This window comes from Perognathus longimembris, chromosome 14 (assembly GCF_023159225.1).
Source record: "Perognathus longimembris pacificus isolate PPM17 chromosome 14, ASM2315922v1, whole genome shotgun sequence".
Classification (NCBI taxonomy): domain Eukaryota; kingdom Metazoa; phylum Chordata; class Mammalia; order Rodentia; family Heteromyidae; genus Perognathus; species Perognathus longimembris.
The window spans coordinates 759,622-786,512 of NC_063174.1; the positions used below are offsets into that span (position 1 = coordinate 759,622).

The 26,891-nt window shown below is 54.4% G+C and overlaps 2 protein-coding genes across 7 annotated transcripts; both read left to right on the plus strand.

Annotated features, from left to right (window-relative positions):
• Window positions 1-3,457: 3,457 nt before the first annotated feature.
• Mrpl52 (mitochondrial ribosomal protein L52) lies at window positions 3,458-12,114 on the plus strand. 6 transcript variants are annotated; one of them, XM_048362790.1, is made up of 5 exons: window positions 3,458-3,501; window positions 3,601-3,661; window positions 3,790-3,857; window positions 11,248-11,312; window positions 11,940-12,114. In XM_048362790.1, the coding sequence occupies exons 1-5, from the start codon at window positions 3,474-3,476 to the stop codon at window positions 12,105-12,107; spliced, it is 390 nt and encodes a 129-aa protein (XP_048218747.1). In that variant the 5' UTR covers window positions 3,458-3,473; the 3' UTR covers window positions 12,108-12,114. The 6 variants fall into 6 exon arrangements, with proteins under 6 accessions (XP_048218747.1, XP_048218752.1, XP_048218748.1 ...); XM_048362791.1 differs by having other exon boundaries at window positions 3,468-3,501; window positions 3,604-3,661; XM_048362794.1 differs by having other exon boundaries at window positions 3,468-3,501; window positions 3,604-3,661; window positions 11,248-11,319; window positions 11,940-12,049.
• A 2,218-nt stretch (window positions 12,115-14,332) lies between these two features.
• On the plus strand, window positions 14,333-26,170 carry Mmp14 (matrix metallopeptidase 14). The gene is made up of 10 exons (XM_048362733.1): window positions 14,333-14,611; window positions 18,994-19,142; window positions 19,414-19,536; window positions 19,894-20,201; window positions 20,869-21,030; window positions 21,917-22,077; window positions 22,247-22,385; window positions 22,513-22,663; window positions 23,571-23,686; window positions 24,612-26,170. Exons 1-10 carry the CDS (start codon window positions 14,504-14,506, stop codon window positions 24,947-24,949), a joined length of 1,755 nt encoding a protein of 584 aa, XP_048218690.1. The 5' UTR covers window positions 14,333-14,503; the 3' UTR covers window positions 24,950-26,170.
• Window positions 26,171-26,891: the final 721 nt, after the last annotated feature.

Below are 26,891 nucleotides of genomic sequence, written 5' to 3' on the forward strand. Positions count from 1 at the left end.
AAGAGGAAGAGGAAAAGAAGGAGAAGAAGAAATAATATAGGAATGTAAGATGGTATGAATATTATTCTATTTCCTTTGCTTGTATTTTGCGGGTCCAAATGTTAGCTTGTGCCTAGTTTGTTTCCCATCACCTCTAGTTCAGCCCTACTCCCCTATACCATTCTTATTGTTACCCAAATAGCTTGCTTTTACTTCTCAAGCCAGGATCCACCCTTCCCCTCTTTCAATGCAGAACTCTGAGCTACCTCCAGAGGAAAAACTTTCCAGTCTTGCAGAAGGAAATGATAAACTTCCAGATAGAGACCAATATGCCTCGGTTCCCCAGTCAGCATGTGTTTACATGTCTAGCCCAGCAAGCAATACAGTAATGAGCACTTTTGTGGAAGTTTCATCATAAGGCACTTTCACTACATTATTATCCTTAAAATATTTTCACAAAAATATTTTTAAATTAAGGAATTGAGCCAGGCACCAGTGGCTCACCCCTGAAATCCTAGCTACTCAGGAGGTGGAGATCAGAGGATCACAGTTCAAAGCCAACAGGGGCAGAAAAGTTTGAGACTCGTATCTTCAGTAAACTATTCAGGAAAAAAAACAGAAGTAGTGCTGTGGTTCAAATGGTAGAGTCCTAGCCTTGAGCAAAAGAAGCTCAGGAACAGCACTCAGGCTCTGAGTTCAAGCCCCAGGACTGGCAAAAAACAAAAAAGGAATCAAGGATACAACTGAGGCAGAAAGATAGAATGCATAGGGAGACCCTGAGGAAGGAAAGGAAGGGAAGGGAAGAGAGAGAGAAGAGAGAAAAGAACATAAGGAGGGAGAGGGGACAGCAAGAAGGGAAGGAGGGAAGAAGGAAGCAAAAGTGATTTAAAAAATCAGACTTGTCAGGCACCAAAGGCTCATGCCTGTAATCCTAGCTACTCAGGAGGCTGAGATCTGAGAAAGGGTTGAAGCCAGCTTGGGCAGAAAAGTCACCTTGAGACTGTTGTTTTGTTTTGTGTTTTTTTTGCCAGCTGTGGAGCTTGAACTCAAGGCCTGAGCACTGTCCTTGGCTACTTTTTGCTCAAGGCTAGCACTCTACCACTTGAGCCACAGCACCACTTCTGGCTTTTTCCATATATGTGGTGCTGAGGAATCGAACCCAGGGCTTCATGTATAGGAGGCAAGCGCTCTACCACTAGGCCATATTCCCACTCCCCACCCCCCTTTGAGACTTTTATCTCCAATTAACCACTCAAAAACCAGAAGTGGTGCTGTGGCTCAAGTGGTAGAGCACTAGCCATGAGGACAGAGGCTTAGGGACAGCGCCCAAGTCCTGAGTTCAAGCTTCACAAATGACCAAAAAAAAAAAAAATCAGACTTTACTTACTAGACAGATTGGGTATTCTTTATTTGAAACACTTGTTATCATAAGTGTCTCCAATCTTTTTCAAATTTTGAACACTGTAATATACATATATAATTAGATATCTTTTTTTTTTTTTTTTGGTCAGTCCTGGGGCTTGGGCTCAGGGCCTGAGCACTGTCCCTGGCTTCTTTCTGCTCAAGGCTAGCACTCTGCCACTTGAGCCACAGCGCCACTTCTGACCATTTTCTGTATATGTGGTGCTGGGGAATTGAACCCAGGGCCTCATGTATAGGAGGCAGGCACTCTTGCCACTAGGCCATATCCCCAGCCCATAATTAGATATCTTGAAGAGAGGGCCTAATTGTCTAAGTGTGTGTGTGTGTGCACATGTGCACACATGCCAGTATTGGACCCAAATTCTCTCACTTTTTTTTTTTTTGCCAGTCCTGGGCCTGAGCGCTGCCCCTGAGCTTCTTTTGCTCATGGCTAACAGAGCCACAGTGCCACTTGAGCCACAGTGCCACTTGCAGCATTTTCTGTTTATGTGGTACCCAGGGCTTCATGCATGCTTGGCAAGCACTCTACCACTAAGCCACATTCCCAGCCTTTCTTTCTCATGTGCTCGGGCTCTCTCTCTCTCTTATTGTAAAGGTGATTACCGAGGGGTTAAAGTTACATAGGTCAGGTAATGAGTACATTTTTTGAACAGTATAACCTCTTCCCTCATTTTCTCTCTTGCTTGGCTTTTTTGCTCAAGGCTGATGCTCTACCACTTGAGCCACACTCCCTACTTCAAGCTTTACGCTGGATACTCTGAGATAAGAGTCTCCAGGAATCTTCTGCCTGGGCTGTCTACAAACCACAATCCTCAGATCGCAGACACCTGAGTAGCTATGATAGGCTTGAGCCACCAATGCCCAGCTAGGACCCAACACTAAATATTACAAATACTGTATGTATCTACGTACAGGGCCTGAAGGTGTTTGGTTTGGTTTCATTGAGCTGAGGATGAACCTAGGGGCTTGAGCATAGCAGGGAAAAGCTCTGCCACTGAGTGATTACTACCAGTCCCTGAAGGTAATTTCGTATACTATTTTTAGTTCACCTGTTCGTTGAGAGCAAGATTAGCTCTAGAGGGGCTGGGAGCGTGGCTTAGTGGTAGAGCGCTTGCCTAGCATACACGGAGCCCCGGGTTCGATTCCCCACTACCGCATAAACCGAACAAGCGGAAGTGGCGCTGTGGCCCAAGTGGTAGAGTGCTCGTCTTGAGCAAGCAGCAGCTCGGGGCAGTTCCCAGGTTCTGAGTTCAATCCCCACGACTGGCCAAAAAAGAAAAAAGATGAGAGGAGAGGATTTTGTGTTTCTGAAATGTGTGCGCTCGGGAAGCGTGGTGTCCAAGCGTCTCCGACTAGGGCTGCTCCCCGGGTACCGTGCGGGGCGGGGGGCGGGGGCTCGGACCCCCGGGGTAACCGGCGGCTCGGGGCTCCCGCACCACGCGTCCCCCGCCGCGCTCACCGCACACCGCGGCCCCGACCCCGGCACACGGGCGTGAGCGCAGACACGCTCACAGACCACACTCGCTCCCCGTCCCGGCCCGGCGCGCGCTCCTAACACCGGCCGTCCTCTTCCTCCCCCTGGACGGCTCTGCCAGGAGGGCGGCCCCGTGTGCGTTCCTGCCCCCACACAGGCTCCGCTAACAGTAACAGCGCTGTCGGACGCCTGGGCGCGGACATGGCGATGCCTGGGCCCCCTCTACACCGGGTCAGTTCTGAGTCCGGGGGAAGCGCGTCGGGGGCGCGGGAGGCCGTCGGGTGAGGAGGAGCAGGCCTCACCGACGGCGAGGCCTCGGAGGGGAGGGGCGGGCGGGGCGGGGGCAGCCTCCAGCCCCGGAGGGCACCTCAGGGCCAGCGCTCCCGGGAGGAGCCCCACCGAGGACGCACGCTCAGGACCGCGGCCGCGTCTCGCCCCAGAGCCCCGGGCTGGCACCTGCTCCGCACTTCCGCAAGATGACCCAAGATGGCGGGGCCCGCCATTGGAACCCGGTTCAAGATGGCGGCTTCCGGTCCCCGCCCACCCCGCCTCCGCGCGGCGCGCCGGCCACGCCCGCTTCCGGTCTCGCGGCTTCGGCATGGCTGCCTGGGGGACTGTGCTTTCCAGTGAGTGGGAGTGGGAGTGGGGGTGGGAGGGTCTCCCGCGGACGCGCCCGCCGGGCCGGGCTGCGCGGCCCGTCCTCTGACGCGGCTTTGTTCCCCCAGTAGGTGTCCGGAGGCTGCACTGCGGCGCGTCGGCCCGGGCGGGCAGCCAGTGGCGGCTCAAGTGAGTGCGGGGCCGGGGCCGGGGGCGGGGCCGCGGGCCGGGGGCGGGGCCTCGGGGCGGGGGGCGGGGCGGGGGTCGGGGCCCCGACCCGGCCCGGTCCTCACGCCGCCGCCGTTTCTCTCCCCCAGGCAGGGGCTGGCTGCCAGTCCTTCCGGCTACGGACCCCTCACGGAGCTCCCTGACTGGTCCTTCGCCGGTGAGCGTCGGTCTTGACCCGGGGGACGCCGGGCCCGGGGGCCGCCCCTGCCCGCACGCGGGGGACGGGGGTGCTGGCCGGGTCGGGGGCGTGTCCGGGTGCGGGACGCGGCCACCTTTTAATCTCCCACACGGAGTTTGAGGAAAGAAGTCCTCCTGCCTAGGTTGTCAGTTAAACTGCGCCTGCGTTCCGGCCTGGGGCGCCCCGGAGAAGCCCTGCCCCTCCCTCCGGGGACCCGCAGGGCTGCAGGCCTGGCCCCGCACCTGGTACACAGCTGAGTCCCGGTCTCTGACCAAACAAACGGGCCAGGGAGGACGTGATGTCAGCAGGCAGGGAGAACTGCCCTCCTTTGTGGTGAATGCGTATTTTGATAACTGCTGGAGGAGTTCTTTGAGAGGAGCCCTTCCGAGAGCTGGAAGGTTGAGGATGGCAGTCTTCCTCCAGGAAAGTCGTTTTACCTTTATTTTAAAAAAGAAAAAGAAGCCGGGCGCCAGTCGTGTAATCCCAGCTACTCAGGAGGCTGACATCTGAAGATCGCGGTTCAAGGCTAGCCCAGCCAGGAAAGTCCATGAGACTCTCATCTCCAATTAACCACCGGGAGGCCGGAAGCAGCGCTGTGGCCCAAGTGATACAGTACTAGCCTGGAGCTGAAGAGCTGAGGGACCGCTCCCCGGCCCAGCGTTCAAGCCCCAGGACAGACCAAACAAAAACGCTAAGCGGTAGAGTGCACAAAGCCTTGGGTTCAATTCCTTAGCACCATATAAGCAGAAACAGAAAAAGCCAGAAGTGGTGCTGTGGCTCAAGAGGTAGAGTGCTAGCTAGCCTTGAGCAAAAAGAAGCCAAGGACTGTGCTCAGGCCCTGAGTCCAAGCTCCAGGACGCAAAAAAGTAAAGACTGGGCACTGGTGGCTCATGCTTATAATAATTAGTTATTCAGGAAGCTGAGATCTGAGGATCCGGGTTCAAAGCCAGTGTGGGCGTTAAATCCCCAAAGAATCTTACCTCAAATTAACTACCAGAAAACTCGAAGTGGTGGTGTGGCTCAAAGTGTAAAGTGCTAGCCTTGAGCTCACGGTCGGCGCTCAGGCCCTGAGTTTAAGCTCTACAACTGACCCCCCCCCCCAAAAAAAAAAAAAAAAAAAAGATCTGTGCTGGTGATGTACACCTGTAACCCCAGCACTGGCACTTGGGAGGCTGAGGCAGGAGGATTGTGAGTTCCAGGCTAGCCTGGGCTTCGTAAGACAGTCTCAATTCCCTGACCTTGTAAAAAAAAAAAGAGAGATAGTTATCCCTAGTAGAATGGGACCTCAGAGAAGTTGAAGCCACTCTGCCCTCTCATTGAGAGACTACAGTTTACAGGGAGGAAAATAGAGGCCTGCAGAAGTGAAATGCCTGTGATGTATAACTAGAAAGTAGCAAGTCCCAGATTACAACTCCTCAGGGGTGGGACCTCGTTCCCATTCTGCTTATTCAGATGTTTGGCGACTGAGGAGGATGGTGAAAGTTGTTTTCATCTGGTATTTTCTTTCTTTTTTTTTTTGTTTTTGCCAGTCCTGGGCCTTGGACTCAGGGCCTGAGCACTGTCCCTGGCTTCTTTTTGCTCAAGGCTAGCACTCTGCCACCTGAGCCACAGCGCCCCTTCTGGCCATTTTCCATATATGTGGTGCTGGGGAATCGAACCAAGAGCTTCATGTGTAGGAGGCAAGCACTCTTACCACTAGGCCATATTCCCAGCCCCTCATCTGGTATTTTCTGTAGGCATCCTAGGCTCTCTTTGTTAAGAAATGCCAGAAAGATTGGAATTATATATACCTGAAGTGAGGTGCTGAGAATTGAACACCCACTAGCCTCTATTTTGGTTTGGGGTGTGTGTGTGTGTGTGTGTGTGTATGTATGTATTTATGTATGTGTTGGGGCTTGAACTCCAGCCTTCAAGCTCTTCTGTGGCTTTTTTGGTCACAGCTGGTGCCCCTCTACTTGAGCCACATCTTCACTTCTGGGTTTTTTTTTTTGCCAAGCCTGGGATCTTGAACTCAGGGCCTGAGCACTGTTCTTGGCTTCATTTTGCTCAAGGCTAGCACTTTACCTCTTGAGTCACAGCGCTACTTCTGGCTTTTTCAATTTATGTGGTGCTGAGGAATTAAACCCAGTGCTTCATGCGTGCTAGGCAAGCACTCTACCATTAAACCACATTCCCAGCCCCATCCACTTCTGGCTTTTTGGTAGTTTAGTGGAGATAAAAGTCTCACAGACTTTACTGTCAGTGCTAGCTTCAAACCAGGATCCTCAGACCTCAGCCTCCTTAGTAGCTAGGATTACAGGTATGAGCCACTGGTGCCTCCCTCTCCATGTTTGTCTGTTCCTTCCTTTCTTTTTTTTGGTAGTTGTGGGTCTTGAACTTAGGGCCTCGGCGCTATCCCTGAGCAACAGCTTCACTCTTGTTTTTGAGTGGTTAATTGGAGATAAAAGTCTCACAAGGACTTTTCTGTCCAGCTGGCTTTGAACTGCATCTTCAGTTCTCAGTCTCCTGAGTAGCTAGGATTATATGCATGAGCCACCAGTGCCCAACTCCTATGTTTAATTCTTAGTCTAGACTTCCTTACTAACTTCTTTTTGTTTGTTTTTGCCATTCCTGGGGCTTGAACTCAGGGCCTGAGCACTGTCTCTGGCTTCTTTTTGCTCAAGGCTAGCACTCTGCCACTTGAGCCACAGCGCCACTTCGGGCTTTTTCTATATATGTGGTGCTGGGGAATCGAACCCAGGGCTTCGTGTATACAAGGCAAGCACTCTACCACTAGGCCATATTCCCAGCCCCACTTACTAACTTCTTAATTTGTAACTCTGAAGGATTTTACCTTTGTGGATAAAATAAAACAACCAATGTAAAGCACATGGCATAAACAGTACTGATTCCCTTTTTAGGGACTGGGAGTTAAGATTCTGTCTCATCATGTAGCTTTTGCTGGCCTCATTATATAGCCCCGACAGGCTCAAAATCATCACCCTCATTGGGCTTCTAGTGTTAGGATTATGGGCATGTGCCACTATGCAAACTTCTGGTTCCCTCTTTTCATAAATAACTCTGAAGTCAGGCACCAGCGTCTCACACATGTAATCCTAGCTAACTCAGGACACTGAGATCTGAGGTTTGTAGTTTGAAGCCAGCCTGAGGAATGAAAGTCCACAAGACTCTAGTCTCCAATTAACCACCAAAAATCTGCATGTGGGTTTACTATTCAAGTTGTGGAGTACCAGCCTTGAGCAGAAAAGGCTAAGGAACAGCACTCAGCCCCTAAGGTCAAGCCCTAGGATTAGTACAAAAGAAAAAACAATACCTCAGGCTGGGGATATGGCCTCGTGGCGAGAGAGCTTGCCTCGTATACATGAGGCCCTGGGTTCAATTCCCCAGCACCACATATACAGAAAACTGCCAGAAGTGGGGCTGTGGCTCAAGTGGCAGAGTGCTAGCCTTGAGCAAAAAGAAGCCAGGGACAGTGCTCAGGCCCAGAGTCCAAGCCCCAGGACTGGCAAAAAAAAAAAAAAAAGAAAAAACAATACCTCTTACCTGCAAACTTTTGGGCAATATTTTTCTTTCTCCCTTTCTTCTGGTTTTTCATTGTTCTGTGCTTTTTGTTTTGTTTTTATGCTTCCGGGCCTGGCCTGGAGCTTGATCACCAGGTCTAAGCGCTGTCCCTGGGGTACTTTTCTCAAGACCAGCACTTTACCACTAAGCCACAGCTTCACTTCCACCTTGTTAATTAGAGGCAAGGTGTCCTGTGTGACTTCTCTGCTAGGGCTGGCTTCCAACCAGAATGCTTACATCTCAGCCTCCTGAGTAGCTAGGATAACAGGTGTGAGCCACCAGCGCCCAGCCCATCTTTCTTGTGTGTGTGTGTGTGTGTGTGTGTGTGGTTTCTTGAGACAGAATCTTGTACTGTGGCTTAGAATTCAGTCCTCCTGCCTCAGGCTCCTGGGTATGCCAGTGTATAAGTGACTCCATTTCTGTCTAACAGAGCAACTATCCTTTTTCTTCATGTAAGTTTTTTTTTTTTTTTTTTTTTTTTTGTGTGTGTGTGTGTGTGTGTGTGTGTTGCCAGTTCTGGGGCTTGGGACTCAGGGCCTGAGCACTGTCCCTGGCTTCTTTGTGCTCAAGGCTAGCACTCTACCACTTGAGCCACGTCACCACTTCTGGCTTTTTCTATTTTTGTGGTTCTGAGGAGTCGATCCCAGGCCTTCATGTATTTACAAGGCAAGCACTCTACCACGCCATGTTCCCAGCCCTGTCTCTTCATGTGTTTTAAAGTTATTGTGGTCACATACTGTATAATTTCTGCAAATCAACCAAAATCTTTGGAATCTTTATTATGTGCCTACACTTTAGTATATACAGCAAAACCTAGCAATTCAGTGCCTGATTTCAATGAATTAAAAAATCTGGCTGGAAAATAAACCATAAACATTTTAAAAGTTAAGTAATATTTCAAGCCTGGCTCTGGTGGGTCACACCTGTAATCCTAGTCAGGAGACTGAGATCTGAGGATTGTGGTTTGAAGCCAGCCTTTGTAAGACTATTACCTCCATTTAACCACCGGAAAACCAGAAATGGAGCTGTGGCTCAAAGTGGTAGAGCACTCGCCTTGAGGAGAAGAGTTCAAGGACAACACTTAGTCCCTGAGTTCAAGCCCACCAGTGACAAAAAAAATTAATAATAATATTGTAGTACTTTGCTGGGATCTAGGAGGCTGGGAGATAGCTAAATAATGCTAATAACAACAATAGTATAATGTGTGCCCCGAGTTTTAAATGTAAGCACATCTTCAGGAGAGAGAGCAAGTATGCTTAAAGCCTTGGGTTGGATCCTCAGCACCACAAGAAGAGATCTGTAGTTGAAGTTAAAGTTTCTGGAGAGGGCTGGGGATATAGCCTAGTGGCAAGTGCGCTTGCCTCATATACATGAAGCCCTGGGTTCGATTACCCAGCACCACATATACAGAAAATGGCCAGAAGTGGCGCTGTGACTCAAGTGGCAGAGTGCTCTAGCCTTGAGCAAAAAGAAGCCAGGGACAGTGCTCAGGCCCTGAGTCCAAGGCCCAGGACTGGCCAAAAAAAAGAAAAAAAAAAGTTTCTGGAGAAACCTTGCATGAGTCTTCAATGGATGAAGGTGAAGACTTGGCTGGAAGAGAAAAGGGCATTTCACACACCTGTAATCCCAGCATTTGGGAGGTTGAGGCGGGAAGGTTGTGTGTTAAAGGCCAGCTTTTACTACCTAAGTAAGTTCTAAACAAACCTGGACTACATAGTGAGACCTAGTCAAAAAAAAAAAAAAAAAGCTGGGCACAGGTGGCTCACACCTGTAATCTTAATCCTAGCTACTCAAGATACTTAGGAGACAGAGGTTGAGAAGATAGGTTCAAGAGCACATGGCTGAAAGGTTAGCAAGACTCCATCACAAGAAGATGTCATCCCAGCTGTGCATGAAGTCACAGATGGAAAGATTGGAGATCTGAGCCAAGCCTTGGAAAATACTGTACTGAAAATAACTGCAGGGGCTGGGGATATGGCCTAGTGGCAAGAGTGGTCGCCTCGTATACAAGAAGTCCTGGGTTCAATTCCCCAGCACCACATATACAGAAAATGGCCAGAAGTGGCGCTGTGGCTCTGAAGTGGCAGAGTGCTAGCCTTGAGCAAAAGGAAGCCAGGGACAGTGCTCAGCCCCTGAGTCCAAGGCCCAGGACTGGCAAAAAAAAAAAAAAAAAAGAAAAGAAAAGAACTGCAGGGAAAAAGGGCTGTAGGGGGCTGGGGATGTGGCTTAGTGGTAGAGTGCTTGCCTGGCATGCATGAAGTCCTGGGTTCAATTCCTCAGCACCACATAAAAAGAAAAAGCTGGAAGTGGTGCCGTGGCTCATGCGGTAGAACACTAGTCTTGAGCAAAAGAAACTCAGGGACAATGCCCAGGCCTTGAGTTCAATCAAAGCCTCAGGACTGGCAAAAGAAAAAGAAAGAAAAAGGGCTGTAGTTCAAGTAGTAGATAACCTAATTAGCAAGTATGAGACCCTGAGTTCAAGCACTAAATAGTACTTCCCCCCCCCCCCAATACACCATGGCCGATATCAAGCTACCAGTGAGAATTGGCAAAAAAGGTAGGCAGTAGCAAAGCATTACACAGTATTTGTGCTGTGCAGATAAAATTGATGTAACTGTGCTATTAATACATACGAATATTGATTAAAGAATAGTACTGCCCCCAAAAAGGGGTAGGAAAATATTCCATTGTACAGTGGGATGGGATTTAGAAAGACACTGACTTAATGCAGGGTGGTTATTTAGTTTTCTAATTAAAGTGAAGGAGTTTTGAAGATAACAGTGGATTTGATATTGCAGATTACTTTAAATTCTAGGCTAATAAAAGGGAGTTGGTGCTGAGCACCGGTGGCTTATCCTTATCACCCTTAGCTACCCAGGAGGCTGGGATCTGAGGAGTGCAGCTCAAAGCCAACCTGGGTAGGGAAAGTCTATGACATTCTTCAACTTACCACAAAGAGCCGGAAGTGGCTAGACATTGGTTACTCACACCTGTAATCCTAGCTGCTCAGAAGGCTGAGATCTGAGGATAGAAGTTTGAAGCCAGAGGGGGCTGGAAAATCTGCAACTCTTCCCTCCAATTAACCACCAGAAAACTAGAAGTGGAGCTGTGGCTCAGGTGGTAGCTTTGAGCAAAAGAGCTCAAGGACAGTGCCTATGCCTCCAGTTCAAGCCTCCAATATCAGCAAAAAAAAAAAAAAACCCAGAGCCTTTCCCAGCTGTGATCCCTGGAGGCTGAGGATAAATGGTTAGACAGATGGCGTGTATTGGCTTTGATGATGGAGTAAAGGAGTGTGAGAGGAGAGGAGGAATTTAGATACCTGAAGAGCTGGAAGAAGCAAGGAAACATTCACCCAAAGAGTATTAGAAAAGAGCAAACTGTGACAAGTGAGACCCATATATTAGACTTCTCCAGAACTGTGAGATAATAGATTTGTGTTGGGACTGGGAACATGGCTTAGTGGTTGAGTGCTTGCCTAGCATCTTCCCCCATTCTGGTTTTTTTTTGGTCAGTCATGGGGTTTGAACTCTGGGTCTGGGTGCTGTTCCTGAGCTCTTCTGCTCAAGGCTAGTGCTCTACCACTTGAGCCACAGCGTCATGTCCCCAGTTTTCTGGTGGTTAAGTGGAGATGAGAGTCTCAGGAACTTTCCTGTCCCTGCTGGCTTTGAACTGTGGTCCTCAGATCTCCGCCTGTTAGGTAGCTAGCTAGGATTACAGGTGTGAGCCACTGGCGCCTGGCTTGCTTCGTTCTTATCACAGGGTTTGGACAAGTTTCTCTAAAATCATCTCATCACTTTTCTATCCGCAGATGGCCGCCCTGCTCCTCCAATGAAAGGCCAGCTTCGAAGAAAAGCCCAAAGAGAGGAATTTGCAGTGAGTGGTTAGGTTATATGTGTGTGGTTGCAGGGAGAAAATTTACATCCTGATGGGCAGTGGTGGTTCATGCCTGAGATCTGGGGATAGAGGCTCAAAAGCAACCCTGGAAGGAAAGTATCTGAGACTCCTGTCCCCAGTTAACCACCAAAAAGCCAGAAGTAGAGCTGTGGCTTAAATGGGAGATTGCCAGCCTTAAACAAAAAATCTAAGGAGCAGTGGCAGCATCCAGGCCCTGAGTTCAAGTCCCAAGACTTACACACACGCACGCACAATTAAGCCATGATGTGTTTTAAGCTGTGTTGCTAACGTACCATGCATGCCAAAATTTTAACAGCCAAATGTTTTGACAGTGCTGGGGGTCAACACTAGGGCTTCATGGGTATTAGGCAAGTTCTCCATCCCTGAACTATAACCCCAACCCTGACAGCCAGATATTTTAATGGCCTCATGAGAGGAAGGAATTCTCTGAGGGCAGAAACCCCTAACAGGCATCCTATCTCACGTATTGTTACCTCCCTCTGCTTCCTAACTTGTTCCCCTGGCAGCTGAAACCTCTGACTTCATGGAAGAATGTGTGGGACAATGCTCAGGCCCCAGATGTAATCCAGTTTTCCTGTCTTTCAGAGACGAGTTGTGTTGCTGTCACAGGAAATGGATGCTGGGTTACAGGCATGGAACATCAGGCAGCAAGAGAAGTTGCAGGAAGAGGAAAGGAAGCAGAAGCAAGCTCTTAAACCCAAAGGGGCTTCACTGCAGAGCCCACTTCGCAAATCAATTAAAAACAACTCTTGACACCTTCCCCAGCCTCTCTCTGATGTTCTTTTCTGTCAGTCTAGATAGACTTCTCTTCCAGCAGAAGAGAGCCCATATGTCCTGAGAGCAAAAGAGCCCAAACACCAGGAAGAAGAGACTATGAGAAGCCAGGCTCTAGGGCTTCATGTCTATAATTGTAACTACTCAGGAGGCTGAAATCTGAGGATCAGGGTTGGAGTCAGCCTGGATAGATAAATCCCAAAGACTCTTAGTTCCACTTAACCAGCACAAAAACTACAAGTGGGGATGTGGCTCAATCTTGAACAAAAAAGCTAATAAGCAAGAATGCCATGGCCCTGGTCTGGGAATGTGGCTTAGTGGTAGAGTGTTTGCCTAGCATGCGTGAAGCCCTGGGTTCCATTCCTCAGTACCACATACACAGAAAAAGCTGGAAGTGGCTCAAGTGCTAGAGTGCTAGTCTGGAGCAAAAGAAGCTCAAGGACTGTGCCAGGCCCCGAGTTCAGTCCCCAAGACTGGCAAAAAAAAACCCCACAAAACCCTGCATGGCCCAGAGTTCAAGCCTTGGGGGGGGGGGGGGGGGGCGGCGCCAAGCACACTGCTTGGCCCAGTGCCCTCATCCTTGACTCTAGTTCAACCACATTTGCCCTGGGTTTTTGTTTTGTTTTTTTCTTAGTGCTGGAAAAAGAACCCAGGACCTTGTGCAAGCTAAACAAGCAATACCATCAAACTACATCTCCAACCTTGCTTTGGGATTTTTATCTCCCCCCCCCCCCCCCTTTGCCGCGGATAGGACGCCAGGCTAAGAGAAGTCTGCTGCTTCCTGGACATGAGAAGGAGAGTACCTGTCTTAGCTAGATACTCGGGTCCTATACAGGGCCCTGTCACCACCTGCAGTTCACTTTAGTAAGGTTTTGATGAAAAGCCTTTCTAGCTGAGGTCCCCGTTGGCAGGCCACCTATGTCACTTTGCCTAAGGTTCAGATTTATTGTCTAGGAGGGCCTCCGCTGGGAAGGCTGACATGAGAAATGGCAAACTTCAGATGTGTCAAGTTCTGCTTAAGGAGTTGGGTTCTGAGGGCTCCGCCGTGCTGACTGAATGCCAGGTCGAAGAGAAGGGCCTTCCCTTCCCCACCCGCTGCACAAGGGGGCCACCCCCACTCACCCCACCCCACCCCACCCCCCTCAACGGGAAACTGCCCAGGACTGAGGAAGCCCTTCGTTTTATTGACCACTGCCTTCCCATGGGATCTGAGGGCAAAGGACCTTTGTGCTTGTTCCAGGACAGAGCACCGGATTTTTATCTTTCTGCCCCAAATGTGATCGTTCCTAGATAGCTGGAGCTTTGTGCCTAACCTGACCTAATTTCTGTCCAGGCTCCTTCCCCGCCTCCTCCCCCCACGACACCTCTCTCCTCTCCCCCTGACCAGATGCGGTCCTTGGATCTTGGATTTCGCTGAGGGTCGGGTTTTCTGTCTCCCACGCTCTTCCTGCTTCTGTGGTGCGGCTTTTCCAGGTCGCGTTCCAGGCCCTTATCTGTGTCCCGCTCGGCCTGGCCCGCGTCTGGCACCTCGCGTCCTCCGAGCCCCGCGGGTCCCCAAGCCGCCTTTCCAGCGAGGCGGCAGAACGCCCTGCGGCTCGCAGTGAGACTCCCAGCGCGGCCCTCTGCCCCGGCCGCTCTCAGTCCCATGGCCTTGAACCCCTGCAACTACTCAGCTCCCACTGGCCCGGAGCTCGACGGCCAGCACCGCGGCCGAGGAGCGCCTTGTCCCTCCCTCCCGGGACTGGGTCTCCAGGCCCGGTGTGGTGAGGGCGGGGTGTGGAGTTCAAGGGTGGGGGGGCACCAGGAGAAGCTGTCCAGCTCGGTGAGGCGCCCCTTCCCGGCCTTCCCCACGGGGCGCCCCCCCACGGGGCACCCCCCCCACGGGGCACCCCCCCCCCGCCCCCCGCCCTTCCCGCTGAGGTGAGACAAACGCGGAGTACCGCCGGAATCAAGCCGCCCACCGTGCCTGGAGGGGAAGGCCTCCCACCCGCCCCGTCCCGCCCCGTCCAGGGTCCCGTGCGCGGGGTGTGAGTGTGTGAGTGTGTGCGCGCGCGCGCGTGCCCTCCAGCGCTCCGCTGTAATTGGATTCAGGCTGAAACCACCACGTCCCCACCAGGAAAGGAGGGCACTGGGGGCGGGGGGCGGGGAAGGCTGCGGGGAGCCGGGGAGGGAGGGACCAGCCGGGCCGCCCGCCGACGGAGCCGGAGAAAGATAAAAACGGGCCCGGGGCCGCCGCCGCCGCCGCCGCCGCGCCGACCTCGCCGGGAGCAGCCCCCCCGCCGCCGGCGCCCGCACGGACGCGAGCTTCGCCCCGGCCCCGGACAAAGGCGAGCGGCGGCGCGCTCCAGGGCTCCGGCGCGCCGACGCCGCGCACCATGGCTCCCGCCCCCCGGGCCTCCCGCCGCCGCCTGCCGGCCCTGCTCGCGCTCGGCGCCGCGCTCGCCGCGCTCGCCGCGGCCCAGAGCAGCAGCTTCAGCCCCGAAGTAAGTGAGGGCCCGGGGGCCGCCCGCGGACCGCAGCCCCCCGCTCGCGGGGCTCCGGCGCGCAGGGCCCCCTCCCCTCCCTCCCTCCCTCCCTCCCTCCCTCCCTCGGCAAACTTCCACCCGAGCCAACTTTCCGCCCGCGCCCCGCTCCGCCCGGCCCCGTCCCGTGGCTCCTTCCCTCGGGGGAGCGTGGCCGCCCCCGCCGCCGGGCCCGGGCCCCCTCCGCCACGAGCTGGGCTCCCGACCGGACCTAGCCGACCCCGGTGTCCCGGTGTCCGGTGCCCCGGCGCGGGCCGGGCCCGGTCGGGCCGTACGTGACGGGGTGAACTTCGCGGCGCCCCGGGGCGCACGGCGCGGGGAGGGAGCGGGGCCGCCCCGCCGCCCGCCCCGCCGCCCCGCCGCCCGCCCCGCGGCCAGGTGCGGCCCCCGCGGACCGCCCCGCGCCCCGGCCGCCCCCCGGGGCCCCGCTCCCTCCCCGCGCACGCACAAAGCGCGGCTTGTGGACGGGGGCGCAGCCCGGCCCCCCGCCCCCCACCCCGCCGGCGCCCGCGGGCCCGGCCGGGCGTCGTTATTGTGTTTCTGCGGTGACGGCGGGGGAGCCGGGTGTCACCCGGGGGCGGCGAGGGGGCCGGGCCCGCCCCCCCCGCCGTGCCGCTCCCCGGCCGGGGCCCGCCGGGCCTGGAAGGAGCCGCGTGGGAGGGACCCGAGGAAGTTTGTCCTCTCCTTTATTTTGGGGTGAAGGTGGGAGACTGACTGAATCGGCTTCTTATTTTGGGCCATCCCGGCCCACTCAGCCCCGCCAGGGCCGGGGTGCGGTCAGGAGGGGCCGGGAAAGGCCCCGGCGAAGCGGGGGATGGGGCCGGGGCTGGGCTCCAACCGCCCGGGTCCGGGTCCGGGTGCCGGTGCCGGTGCCACCCCCACAGAAACCTCCCCGGAAAGAAGAACGCCTGCCTCCCCCGGCCCCTGAAGGGTCCCCGCCCTCGCCCCTCACCCGGCCCGGAATCTCCACCTGGGCCGCGGGGACGGCCTCTAACAAAAGGACCCCCGGCACGGGGTGGGGGGGCTCCTCTTCCCCTCCCTGGCCCCACTAGGCCCCGTGGGGATGGGCGGCAGCCCTTGGCCGAGTTGTAAGTGGGTCATGGATGTCCCGGTGCCAGAACCACCATTTGCTTCTGGGCCCTAGTAGCGGGGTGGGAGGCAGGGGGAGGGAGGGAGGGGCAGGCTCCCGGGGCGGGGCCGGCTGGAGAGCAGACCCAGGCTCCCAGACCCAGGCTCCCGCAGCCCCGAAGGCAAGGCCCCAGATAGCCCTTCTGGTTTCTCCTCCTTCCCGTGTGTGTCTGGGCTGGGCTGCGTTCTGTGACCCATCGCTGCCCCTTCTCCGGGCCAACAGGCCTCAGGCAGCTGGGTCCCTTCCACCAGGCCCCCACCGCCCCGGGGATGGGGATGGGGGAGCCCTCTCCTCCCCTGGGCCCTGGGCCTCCCCCCACCGGCCGCAGACAGGAGCGTCCTCTCTCCTGTGGTTCAGACCTCATCGTTTCTGTGGTTCTTGCTTTGCTCAGAGCCTCCCTGTAAGATAGAAGAGGGAATCCTGCCCAGGAAAAGGACAGCGACACTTTGTTTCCAAGCCTTGGGGCTCCCTTGACTCAAGGGAGGTCCCTTTCTGCCTAAGCCTCCATCTTCCTCTATAGGGGACAGAACGGGCGTTGTGGGCGTGACTATTTCAACTTACTTACCTCCTGAGCAACTCATCCGAAAGGAACTATGCGCTCCGTGGCCGCTCTCCCTCCCATCAGGCTGCCCTGGGAGCATTCATCTTAGCTTGGCTTCGAGGGTTGAGGTTTCTGACCTCATTCCTCCTGACTTCCTCTCCCCCCCTCCACATCTGCTCTCCCAGCTGGGGTCAGAAGCCTGGGGTGTGTCTGTCCTGCAGGTGAGGCTAGGGGCAGAGAGAGTTTCCTGCACGGGTAGGCACAGGCCACAGCAGGCCTCGCGAGGGCCCTGGCTGTGGCATCACCAGCACAGGTCAGGGCAGGCCTGCCGCTCACAGAGAACACCTCCAGACCAGAGCAGACTGCGTGGCTTCCCTCTTGTATACACCAGAGCTGTTGAGGCCAAGCCTGTTGACGAGGGAAAGCCTGGGCTGTGCACAGCTCAGGTTCCAGTTCCCATCGGCCTCCGGGGAACACTTCCCGGAACTGTGTTGCAATTCGTGCCCATGTGGGCACAGGTCCCCAGTCAGCTGCTCTTGAATCACCCCAAGACCCTGTGCAAGGGCTTTGTTCCATCATCAGTGTCTGGACCTAGGAGCTGCTGGGAGGGCGGAATGGAAATAGAGGCATCAGATGAATAGAGGATGCAACACACAACAGCAGCAGCCTAGTCCTCTCTCTCTCAGAGTCCCTGTCCTTAGCAACCTGCAGCCCACTCTAGACGCCTTAAAAACAGAACAGGGACCAGAGCTAGCTCTTTTGGTTATATCTCCCCATTAAAGAATCTAAACATCTTCATATCCCATGTGTCAACTGACTTATTTTACTTTTTTTTTTTTTTTTTTTTTGCCAGTCCTGGGGCTTGGGACTGGCTTCTTTTTGCTCAAGGCTACCACTTGAACCACAGCACCACTTCCAACTTTTTCTGTTTATGGGGTGCTGAGGAATCAAACCCAGAGCTTCATGCATGTTAGGCAAGCACTCTACCACTAGACCACCTTAAGCCGGAAGGGGCGCTGTGGCTCAAGTGCTAGAGTGCTAGTCTTGAGCAAAAGAAGCTCAGGGATGGTGCCCAGCCCTGAGTTCAAGCCCCAGGAATGGCAAAAAAAAAAAAAAAAAAAAATTAGGAAAACACGCCATCCATTGTTCTTACAAGAAAGGCCAACCGTTCCCTTACTATGCCTTCACAGTGTGTGTGCCTTTTTTTTTTTTTTTTTTTTTTTTTTTTTGGCCAGTCCTGGGCCTTGGACTCAGGGCCTGAGCACTGTCCCTGGCTTCTTCCCGCTCAAGGCTAGCACTCTGCCACCTGAGCCACAGCGCCGCTTCTGGCCGTTTTCTGTATATGTGGTGCTGGGGAATCGAACCTAGGGCCTCGGGTATACCGAGGCAGGCACTCTTGCCACTAGGCTATATCCCCAGCCCCAGTGTGTGTGTGTGCCTTTCAGTCAAACTCTTGTATGTCCCACTAAGCTGAGAATCTTGAATGGATTTTTATGTCCCAAGCCCTAGGTCAGATAGTGTTTGAGCCAGGGGCCAGTGGCTTGTGCCTGTAGTCTTAGCTTCTAAAAAGGCTGAGATCTAAGGATCCTGGTTTGAAAAAAAAATTATATATATGTATATAATGTATGTGTGTGTATATATATGTGTGTGTATATATGTGTGTATATATGTGTGTGTATATATGTGTATATGTGTGTGTATATATGTGTGTGTGTGTGTGTGTATATATATATATATATAGTGTTTGGATGGGGACAATGCCTGTACTAGACTTCTTTCAATCGTGGCGCTTGAACTGTGGGCCTGGGTGGTGTCCCTGAGCTCTTCAACTCAAGGCTGGCTCTCTACCACTTGAGCCACAGCTATATCTCCAACTTTGGGGTAGTTAACTGGTGAGAAGAATCTCATACACTTGGGCTGGGAATATGGCCTAGTGGTAGAGTACTTGCTTAGCATACATGAAGCTCTGGGTTCGATTCCTCAGCACCACATATATAGAAAAAGACAGAAGTGGCGCTGTGGCTTAAGAGGTAGAGTGTTATCTTGGAGGAAAAAAAAAAAGCCAGGGACAGTGCTCAGGCCCTGAGTTCAAGCCCCAGGACTGGCCAAATTAAAAAAAAAGAATCTCATGGACTTGCTTGCCTTGGGTGGCTTTGATCTGCAATCCTCAGATCTCGGCCTCCTGAGTAGCTAGGGTGACAGACAAGTCACTGGTGCTCAACTCCAGCTTTTAGGTCCTTTTTCCTAAAAATCTCAGCTCTGAGGGTCCTAGAGGTGTGGCACCTCTGCTAGGACAGCCTCCTATTGGGTCCAAAAGCAGAGCCCCTCGGCCTGACACCGCCTCTCATCATGGGCCCAGATGGGACTTGCTACATCTGCAGGCGCACCAACAAACACTGGAAGGAATCACAGCTCTGGTAAATGTCCTAGAACTCTTCGTTGAGCCACCAGCCTTCACATCCTCAAGAAGGCTGCCGCAGTGTGTGGTCTGTGTGGGCTCACAGGCAGCCCTCGAGGAGACAAGCCGTTCTGGAGTCTAGGCCAGGGGTCAGGCTGGGAATCCCTCCACACCTGCTGCCAGCGTCAGGCTGGGAACCTCACAAAGCCACGGGCAGATGCCAGGTGCTGTGGGGCTGGTGGGAATGCCCTAAGCCATTTTCTTCTTCCTGACAGGCCTGGCTACAGCAGTATGGCTACCTGCCTCCTGGGGACCTACGTACCCACACACAGCGCTCACCCCAGTCCTTCTCGGCTGCCATTGCTGCCATGCAGAAGTTCTATGGTTTGCAAGTGACGGGCAAGGCTGATGCAGACACCCTGAAGTAAGTGCCTGGCCCTGCCCAGTACCCATGACAACACAGAACACCAGAACGTTACCACTCGAATGCCTGGCTCTTTCCGTGTTCCCCTCCTTGATAAACCAGTCCAAACCCTAACCTCATAACCTTGGCCTTTCCCCACCTTGCCAGCCTCACCCGACACTGATGCCCGGGCCAGAGGCCAGGATCCAGGGGCTGCCGTGGAACCCCACCCTCTCCCCTTGGAGAGCTTTCTCTCCACTGCCCTGGACTCACCCCAGTCCCCCCACCCCAGGGCCATGAAGCGTCCTCGCTGTGGAGTTCCAGATAAGTTTGGGGCTGAGATCAAGGCCAATGTACGAAGGAAGCGCTACGCCATCCAGGGCCTCAAGTGGCAGCATAATGAGATCACTTTCTGGTAAGTTCAACAGGCCTATGACGTTCCTCGCTTTGGGGAGAGACGTCAGTTGTGTTCTTCAGGACCTCCTGTACTTGTCCCTCCCTTCCTGAGAAACATCCCAGACTGTGGGGAAATGGCTGTAACCCTTGAGAGAGGCGCAGCCGTCAGTAGATGCACCCGGTACCACAGAGTCAAAGCTGGAAGAGACCTACCTCTTCAGTTCCTGGTGCTGAAGGTTCACACATGAGGCAGCAAGAAGAGTGGATCTGGCAAAGATGGCTGGGCAGTTCAGAGTAGAGAAGAGGGAAGGAGAATCTTACTTACCCCTTGTTATCCTAACACATCTCATCCCTTCCCCTCACAACTGCACCCCAGCATCCAGAATTACACCCCCAAGGTGGGAGAATATGCCACACTGGAGGCCATCCGCAAAGCATTCCGTGTGTGGGAGAGTGCCACGCCCCTGCGCTTCCGTGAAATACCCTACGCCTACATCCGAGAGGGCCATGAAAAGCAGGCGGACATCATGATCTTGTTTGCTGAGGGTTTCCACGGTGACAGCACACCTTTTGACGGCGAGGGTGGCTTCCTAGCCCACGCCTATTTCCCAGGCCCCAACATTGGAGGGGATACCCACTTTGACTCTGCCGAACCCTGGACTGTCCAGAACGAAGATCTAAACGGTGAGTAAGGGAACCCTGTGTCAATCCTATCACCCACCCTAGACCCACCCTGGATTTAGGCCAACCTAAATAGGGAGTCTCCATACAAAGGAAATTCTAAGTTCTACAAAGGGACTAGTATGTAGCTCAGTACCAAAGCACTTGCCTAGAGGGTACCACAACCTTGGTTTCGATCCCTCAGTACCAAAAAAGAAGATAACAACAATAAAAACAGACAGACAAACTAAGAAACCCAGGTAAGTGCTAGAAAGGACCACAATGACCTCCTAATGTAACGTCTAACAAAAGCAAGAACCTGATTGTAACTATTGGAGTCTAGTCCCTTCTCACTCCCTGAACGACTTTGCAGTCAAAGACTTCAAAGTGCCCACGTTGCCAGGCCAACCTCATGCCAAGCTCCTGGAAGAAGATGGGTCCCCAGAGGGTCTTTGCTTCTACAGCGCAGGTCTGCCGCCATTGCGATGCTGCCCTCAGCATTGTACTCCCGCTCCTCCCAGAGGAGGTTTCCGACTGGCCGTGTGCCCGAGCTACCAAGTAGGAGGTTGAGCCTACAGATTCGCTGTCTTGGTTGGGAGACATGCCTGGCAGGCTACGTGGAAACAGCAATCTCCAGTGAGGAGGAAGGAGCCTGAGAGGAGGCCCCATCTCACTGTCCGCACTCCTCCAGGGAATGACCTCTTCTTGGTGGCTGTACACGAGCTGGGCCACGCCCTGGGCCTGGAGCATTCCAACGACCCCTCCGCCATCATGGCGCCCTTCTACCAGTGGATGGACACGGAGAACTTCGTGCTGCCGGATGATGATCGCCGCGGCATCCAGCAGCTTTATGGTGAGTGGACCAGAGCCACCCCTGCTCACGGCTCCCTCCTGCTCCCTCAGGTCTGTTCCTTGTGCGTTACAGGTCTACACGTACACATGCACACATACCTGCTCACTGCTCCCTCTGGTCTGTTCCTCGTGCGTTACAGGTACACACGCACACACACACACACCCCTGCTCACTGCTCCCTCTGCTCTGTTCCTCCTGCGTTACAGGTCTACACGCACACACACACACACACACACACCCACCCCTGCTCACTGCTCCCTCTGGTCTGTTCCTCCTGCGTTACAGGTCTACACGCACACACACACACACACACACACACCCCTGCTCACTGCTCCCTCTGGTCTGTTCCTCCTGCGTTACAGGTCTACACGCACACACACACACACACACCCCTGCTCACTGCTCCCTCTGGTCTGTTCCTCCTGCGTTAGGGCTACATGCATGCACACGTGCACACACACACACACACACACACACACACACACCTGCTCACTGCTCCCTCCTGGCCCCTCTGGTCTGTTCCTATTCCTTCTCTCATGCGTTACAAGTACACACACACACACCCCTGCTCACTGCTCCCTCTGGTCTGTTCCTCCTGCGTTAGGGCTACACGCATGCACACGTGCACACACACACACACACACACACACACACACCTGCTCACTGCTCCCTCCTGGCCCCTCTGGTCTGTTCCTATTCCTTCTCTCATGCGTTACAAGTACACACACACACACACACACACACACACTCTACCCTGCCTGTAAGGTGATTGCTTCATCCTCCCCCAAAGGCCTGTTCACACCTTTCTAGAGTGCTATCAGCTCATCTGTCTGTCATCTGTCTATACTTTCTCCAAGTCTGAAGTGCCCTCTCTCGTCTCCCCCAGGAAGTGACTCAGGGTCACCCACCAGAATACCGTCTCAACCCAGGAGTACCTCTTGGCCCTCTGTCCCCGATAAGCCCAAAAACCCCACCTATGGGCCCAACATCTGTGATGGGAACTTTGATACTGTCGCCATGCTGCGAGGGGAGATGTTTGTTTTCAAGGTGAGAGAAAGAAGTGGACTGGTGTGGGGGACGGGCAGAGGGGCTCCCTGCAGGGAGGCAACAGAAGGACTACAAAGTAAAACTAAAGGACAAAGGGCCACAGGGGAACAGCACAAGAGGACTGGGCTCCGAGTCGTAATGTGTCCTCCGCACCTTACCTGGCTTCCAGGAGCGTTGGTTCTGGAGGGTGAGGAACAACCAAGTGATGGATGGCTATCCGATGCCCATTGGCCAGTTCTGGAGGGGCCTGCCTCCATCCATCAACACTGCCTACGAGAGGAAGGATGGCAAATTTGTCTTCTTCAAAGGTAACCAGGCATTCCTCCTTAGTCTTTGGGCGTTGGGAGGGTCTCTTTGGAGGAACTGATTCCAGTTAACTCCCAATAACCTCAGAGCCCAATTTCAACTCTGATTTTGTCTGTCTGTCTCTGCCAGGAGATAAGCACTGGGTGTTTGACGAGGCCTCGCTGGAACCTGGTTATCCTAAGCACATTAAGGAGCTGGGTCGGGGACTGCCTACTGACAAGATTGACGCTGCTCTCTTCTGGATGCCCAATGGAAAGACCTACTTCTTCCGTGGAAACAAGTAAGACCTGAGGCCCTCACGCCGGGCCTCTACCCTCAGAAACGACTGTCATTCCACTCTCCTGTCGCCCCACCCTGCCTGGCGCCTGTGATCCGAGAATCAAGGTTCAAAGTCAGGCTGGACAGAAAGGTGTGTGAGGCTCTTACCCTCTGACTAGCCACCAAAAAGCCAGAAGTGGAGCGATGGCGCAAGTAGCATACCAGCCTTGAATGAGAAAGCTAAGGGACAGTGCCCATGCCCAGGTTCAAGTCTCAGTACTGACACACACACACAAAATTCCTTCCCTGATGCTAGTAGCTCACATCTGTCGTCCTAGCTACTCGGGAGGCTGAGATCTGAGGATCCTGCTTCAAAGCCAGCCCAGGCAGGAACGTCTGTCAGACTCTTCGAATTAACGAGAACTTCGAAACAACTAGGAGTGGAGCTGTGGCTCAATGTGGTCGAGCACCAGCCTTGAGCACATAAAAAGCTCAGGGACAGCGCCCAGGCTCTAAGTTCAAGCCCCCCCCCCCCCCCCGACACACAAATCCTTCGCCCTAGATTCTGGAGCAAGGACCACTCTCCCCCAACGTGTTTCCCTGGAGAAGGAGCAGGCCGACAGCCCCCCCCCCCGTTGCCCCCCACTGTTGGCTGGCAGCGAGCAGCCTCTCTTGGGAGCCGCATGAGTGGGATGTGACCCGGTCACCGTTTCAAACCTGGTCATTTGGTGCCTCCTGGCCCTCGCCCCGCGCCTCTCCTCCCGCGGCCAGGCACTGTCATTAAGGGCTGTTGGTGGCTCCTGGTAACCTGGATCTTCCCTGCCACCTCCTCCTTCCGCCACTTTCAGCCGCAAGCCCTCATTACTCAAAGTCCCTGTCCCCACCCTGTCCACACGACCCTTTGCTCACTGGTGCATTCTGTCCCCCAGGTACTACCGTTTCAATGAAGAGTTCAGAGCAGTGGACAGCGAGTACCCCAAAAACATCAAAGTCTGGGAAGGAATCCCTGAGTCTCCCAGAGGGTCATTCATGGGCAGTGATGAAGGTGAGTGAGACCAGAAAAGCAGTCTGAGAGGAGGATGGGAGCAGGGAGTTAGGGAGGAGCGGGAGGAGAGCGCGCACCACGTAGAAGGCAGTTGATAGAGATAATAGTGGAGTGCTGTCAGGCGCCAGCGCTCACACCTGTAATCCTAGCTGTTCAGGAAGCTAAGATTTGAGGATCGAGGTTTAAAGCCAGCTGGGGGAGGAAAGTTTATGAGACTCTTACATCCAATTAACCATCAAAAAGCCAGAAGTGGAGCTGTGGCTCAAGTGGTAGCGCACCAGCCTTGAGCTTTTGCTAAAGGAGCTAAGCACCAGTGGCTCCCTACTCGCTAGCTACTTAGGAGGCTGAGATCTGAGGACTGTAGTTAGAAACCAGCCCAGGCAGGAAAGTCTGTGAGACTCTTATCTCCAATTAACCACCCAGAAAAATCTGAAAGTAGTGTGGTAGCTCAAATGGTAGATCACTAACCTTGAGCAAAAGAAGCTCAGTGGGGCTGGGAAGGTGATTTAGTGCTAGAGCGCTTGCCTAGCATGCATGAAGCCCTGGGTTTGATTCCTCAGCACCACATACACAGAAAAGGCCGGAAGTTGTGCTGTGGCCCAAGTGGTAGAGTGCTAGCCTTGAGCAAAAGAGCTCGGGGACAGTGCCTAGACCCTGAGTTCAAGCCCCAGTACCAGCACCAGAAAAAAAAAAATTAATACTAATGAGTGGAGTGCTTACCAAGTAAAGACACTGGCCTAGCTAAGAACTTTCACGGTCCCCATTCTTCCTCTCCCAGTCTTCCCATAACCCATCCCACTTTACAGCAGAGGAGACATGCTCAGAAAGACCGAGGTGAGCTTAGCTGCCCAGCACACTAACCGAGCTTCCTTCTGCTCTTCTTTTCGGATCTTTCCGGCCCCCGTCCCTTTCGCCCCTTGTCCAGTCTTCACCTACTTCTACAAGGGGAACAAATACTGGAAATTCAACAACCAGAAGCTGAAGGTAGAGCCGGGCTACCCCAAGTCGGCCCTCCGGGACTGGATGGGCTGCCCCTCGGCAGGCCGGCCAGACGAGGCTGTGGAGGAGACGGAGGAGTCGGAGGTGATCATCATCGAGGTGGACGAGGACGGCGGCGGGGCTGTGAATGCAGCCGCCATCGTGCTGCCCGTGCTGTTGCTACTCTTGGTGCTGGCAGTGGGCCTCGCTGTCTTCTTCTTCAGACGCCACGGGACCCCCAAGCGACTGCTCTACTGCCAGCGTTCCCTGCTGGACAAGGTCTGACCCCCACCGCCGCTCCCCACTGCTACCGGGAGGACTTTGTCTGTGAAGGCAGTAGCAGCAGGTGGCAGTGGGGGGGCTGTTCCCACCCGTCCTGAGCCTCCTCCCTCCGGCCTCCCTTCCGCACCCCCCACTGGCCTTTCCCGCCCCTCACTCTTGGCATCACTTCTTCCCTAGATGGACTCCCTGAGGACTGAGTGGGGGTCCCTTCCGGCCTCAGGGGAGCCCTGTAGCTTGGTATGTGTTCAGCCTCTTGTGAATGTCACGGCGGTTCTACGCTTGAAGGCAGGACCCTCAGACCTCACTGGCGAAGGTCAAAGGGGATCATCTGCCCCTGCTCCATCCCCGGACATACCTTTAACCTCTGAACTCTGACCTCAGGAGGCTCTGGGCACGGCAGCCCTGTAGGCCCCGGGGACCTCGGTTGGCAGTCTCCGGCCATTCTTAGGCTGATGGGAGTGAGATCTTCTTGCAGGGAGGGTGAAGGTCCCCGAGAAGGGGCGGGGAGGGCAGGGAGGGCGGCTCCATCACCTAAAGACCTTGGCGTTGGTGGCTTGCTCGGTCAAGATCCACAAAGATCTGCCTCTGCCCTTCCTACCCAGCAGAACTCCCAAAGAAGGCGCCTGAGCCATTGGAGACGAAACTGTGGCTGAAGGAGCCTTTGGCAACCCTAGCCCCTCTCGCATGTTAGCCTGGGGTGAGACTCTCAGGGTTGGAAGAGCTGAAACCAGAGAGAGGAGTGTATCCCAGGGTAGAATGGGACCCAGGGGAGATGCTTGTGTCTGGAGCCCCAGAGATGCGCCTGGAGAGCCTCGTTTAAATGCAGGCACCTGGGGCTGAGGCCCAAGCCCAAATAACCAAAGGAGACAGGAAATGAAGTGTGGCACCAGGCGTGGCTGGGGGCTGGGCAGGCCACCAGGGCTCCACCAGGGAGCTCTCAGGACAGGGGACTGGGGAACTGAGCTGTGGGACCAGAGGGGCCCCGAGACCTGGAACGCTCAGTCTGTCTCCCTCCTCCGGTGCGGGGCAGATGCCTGGCTACGTGGTCGTGATGCGGCGGTCCCTTTCCTGGGCGCCCACGTGCCTTAGCCCAGCTTCCCTGGGGTGTCCTGCCCTCCTCCTTCCCACCCAGCCCGTCCGTTTGAAGTCGCCTTCGGCCACCAGAGGTGGTCCTGGTACCGGGGACTTGAGAGGGCGTGAGAGGAGGGATGTCGGGGGAGGATTCGGGGGGAGGGGAAACGGGGTGAACGGTGCTGGCAGTTCAGCTAAATTTGTCTTGTTCGGTTTTTTGTTTTGTTTAATGTATATTTTTATTATAATTATTATATATGAACTCCATTCAAATTGTTCCTTTTTGTTAATGAGGGGGAGGGGAGGGGGAGGGGGGCAGAGGCGTCTGACCCCAGGAACCTGCGGGGCGGGGCTGGGTCAGTGCCCTCTGAGGACATTTTTGACCTTGTTCAACCTTTCCACAGAGAATAAACCGTTTCACGATCTATGTCTGGTTGTAGTTCTGTGGGGGGCGGGCAGGTGGTTGGGAAGGGCTGGGAAGGAAGTGGGGAGACACCCTAAGCCGCGCGTTCCAAGAGGTGGGGCCTGGTATTCTGAGTGGATCAAGCAGGATTTAGGAGCCGGAGTTGGGGCGTCGGTGGGGGGGGAGCGGGGCACACCTCCTTGGGGGCAGGGGAGCGGATGAGGGAGGCCAGCTGTTCTTCCCCTGCATGCCTTAAAAGGCTGCCTTTGAGCCCGAGGCCGCCAGAGACTAGAGGAAGTGGTCACGACGTGGCCAGTAGGAAAATCTTCCCAAATTGCATGACCCTCCGTGGGGGCCGGCCGCAGCCTGGGTTTTCTCGCGTCTCTTCCCATGGCGGGTCGTGACCCGTGACCGAGCGTGTCAATCTGGGGCTCTGTGACGGGCTCCTTTTCGGCGTGGGTCTGCTGTAGG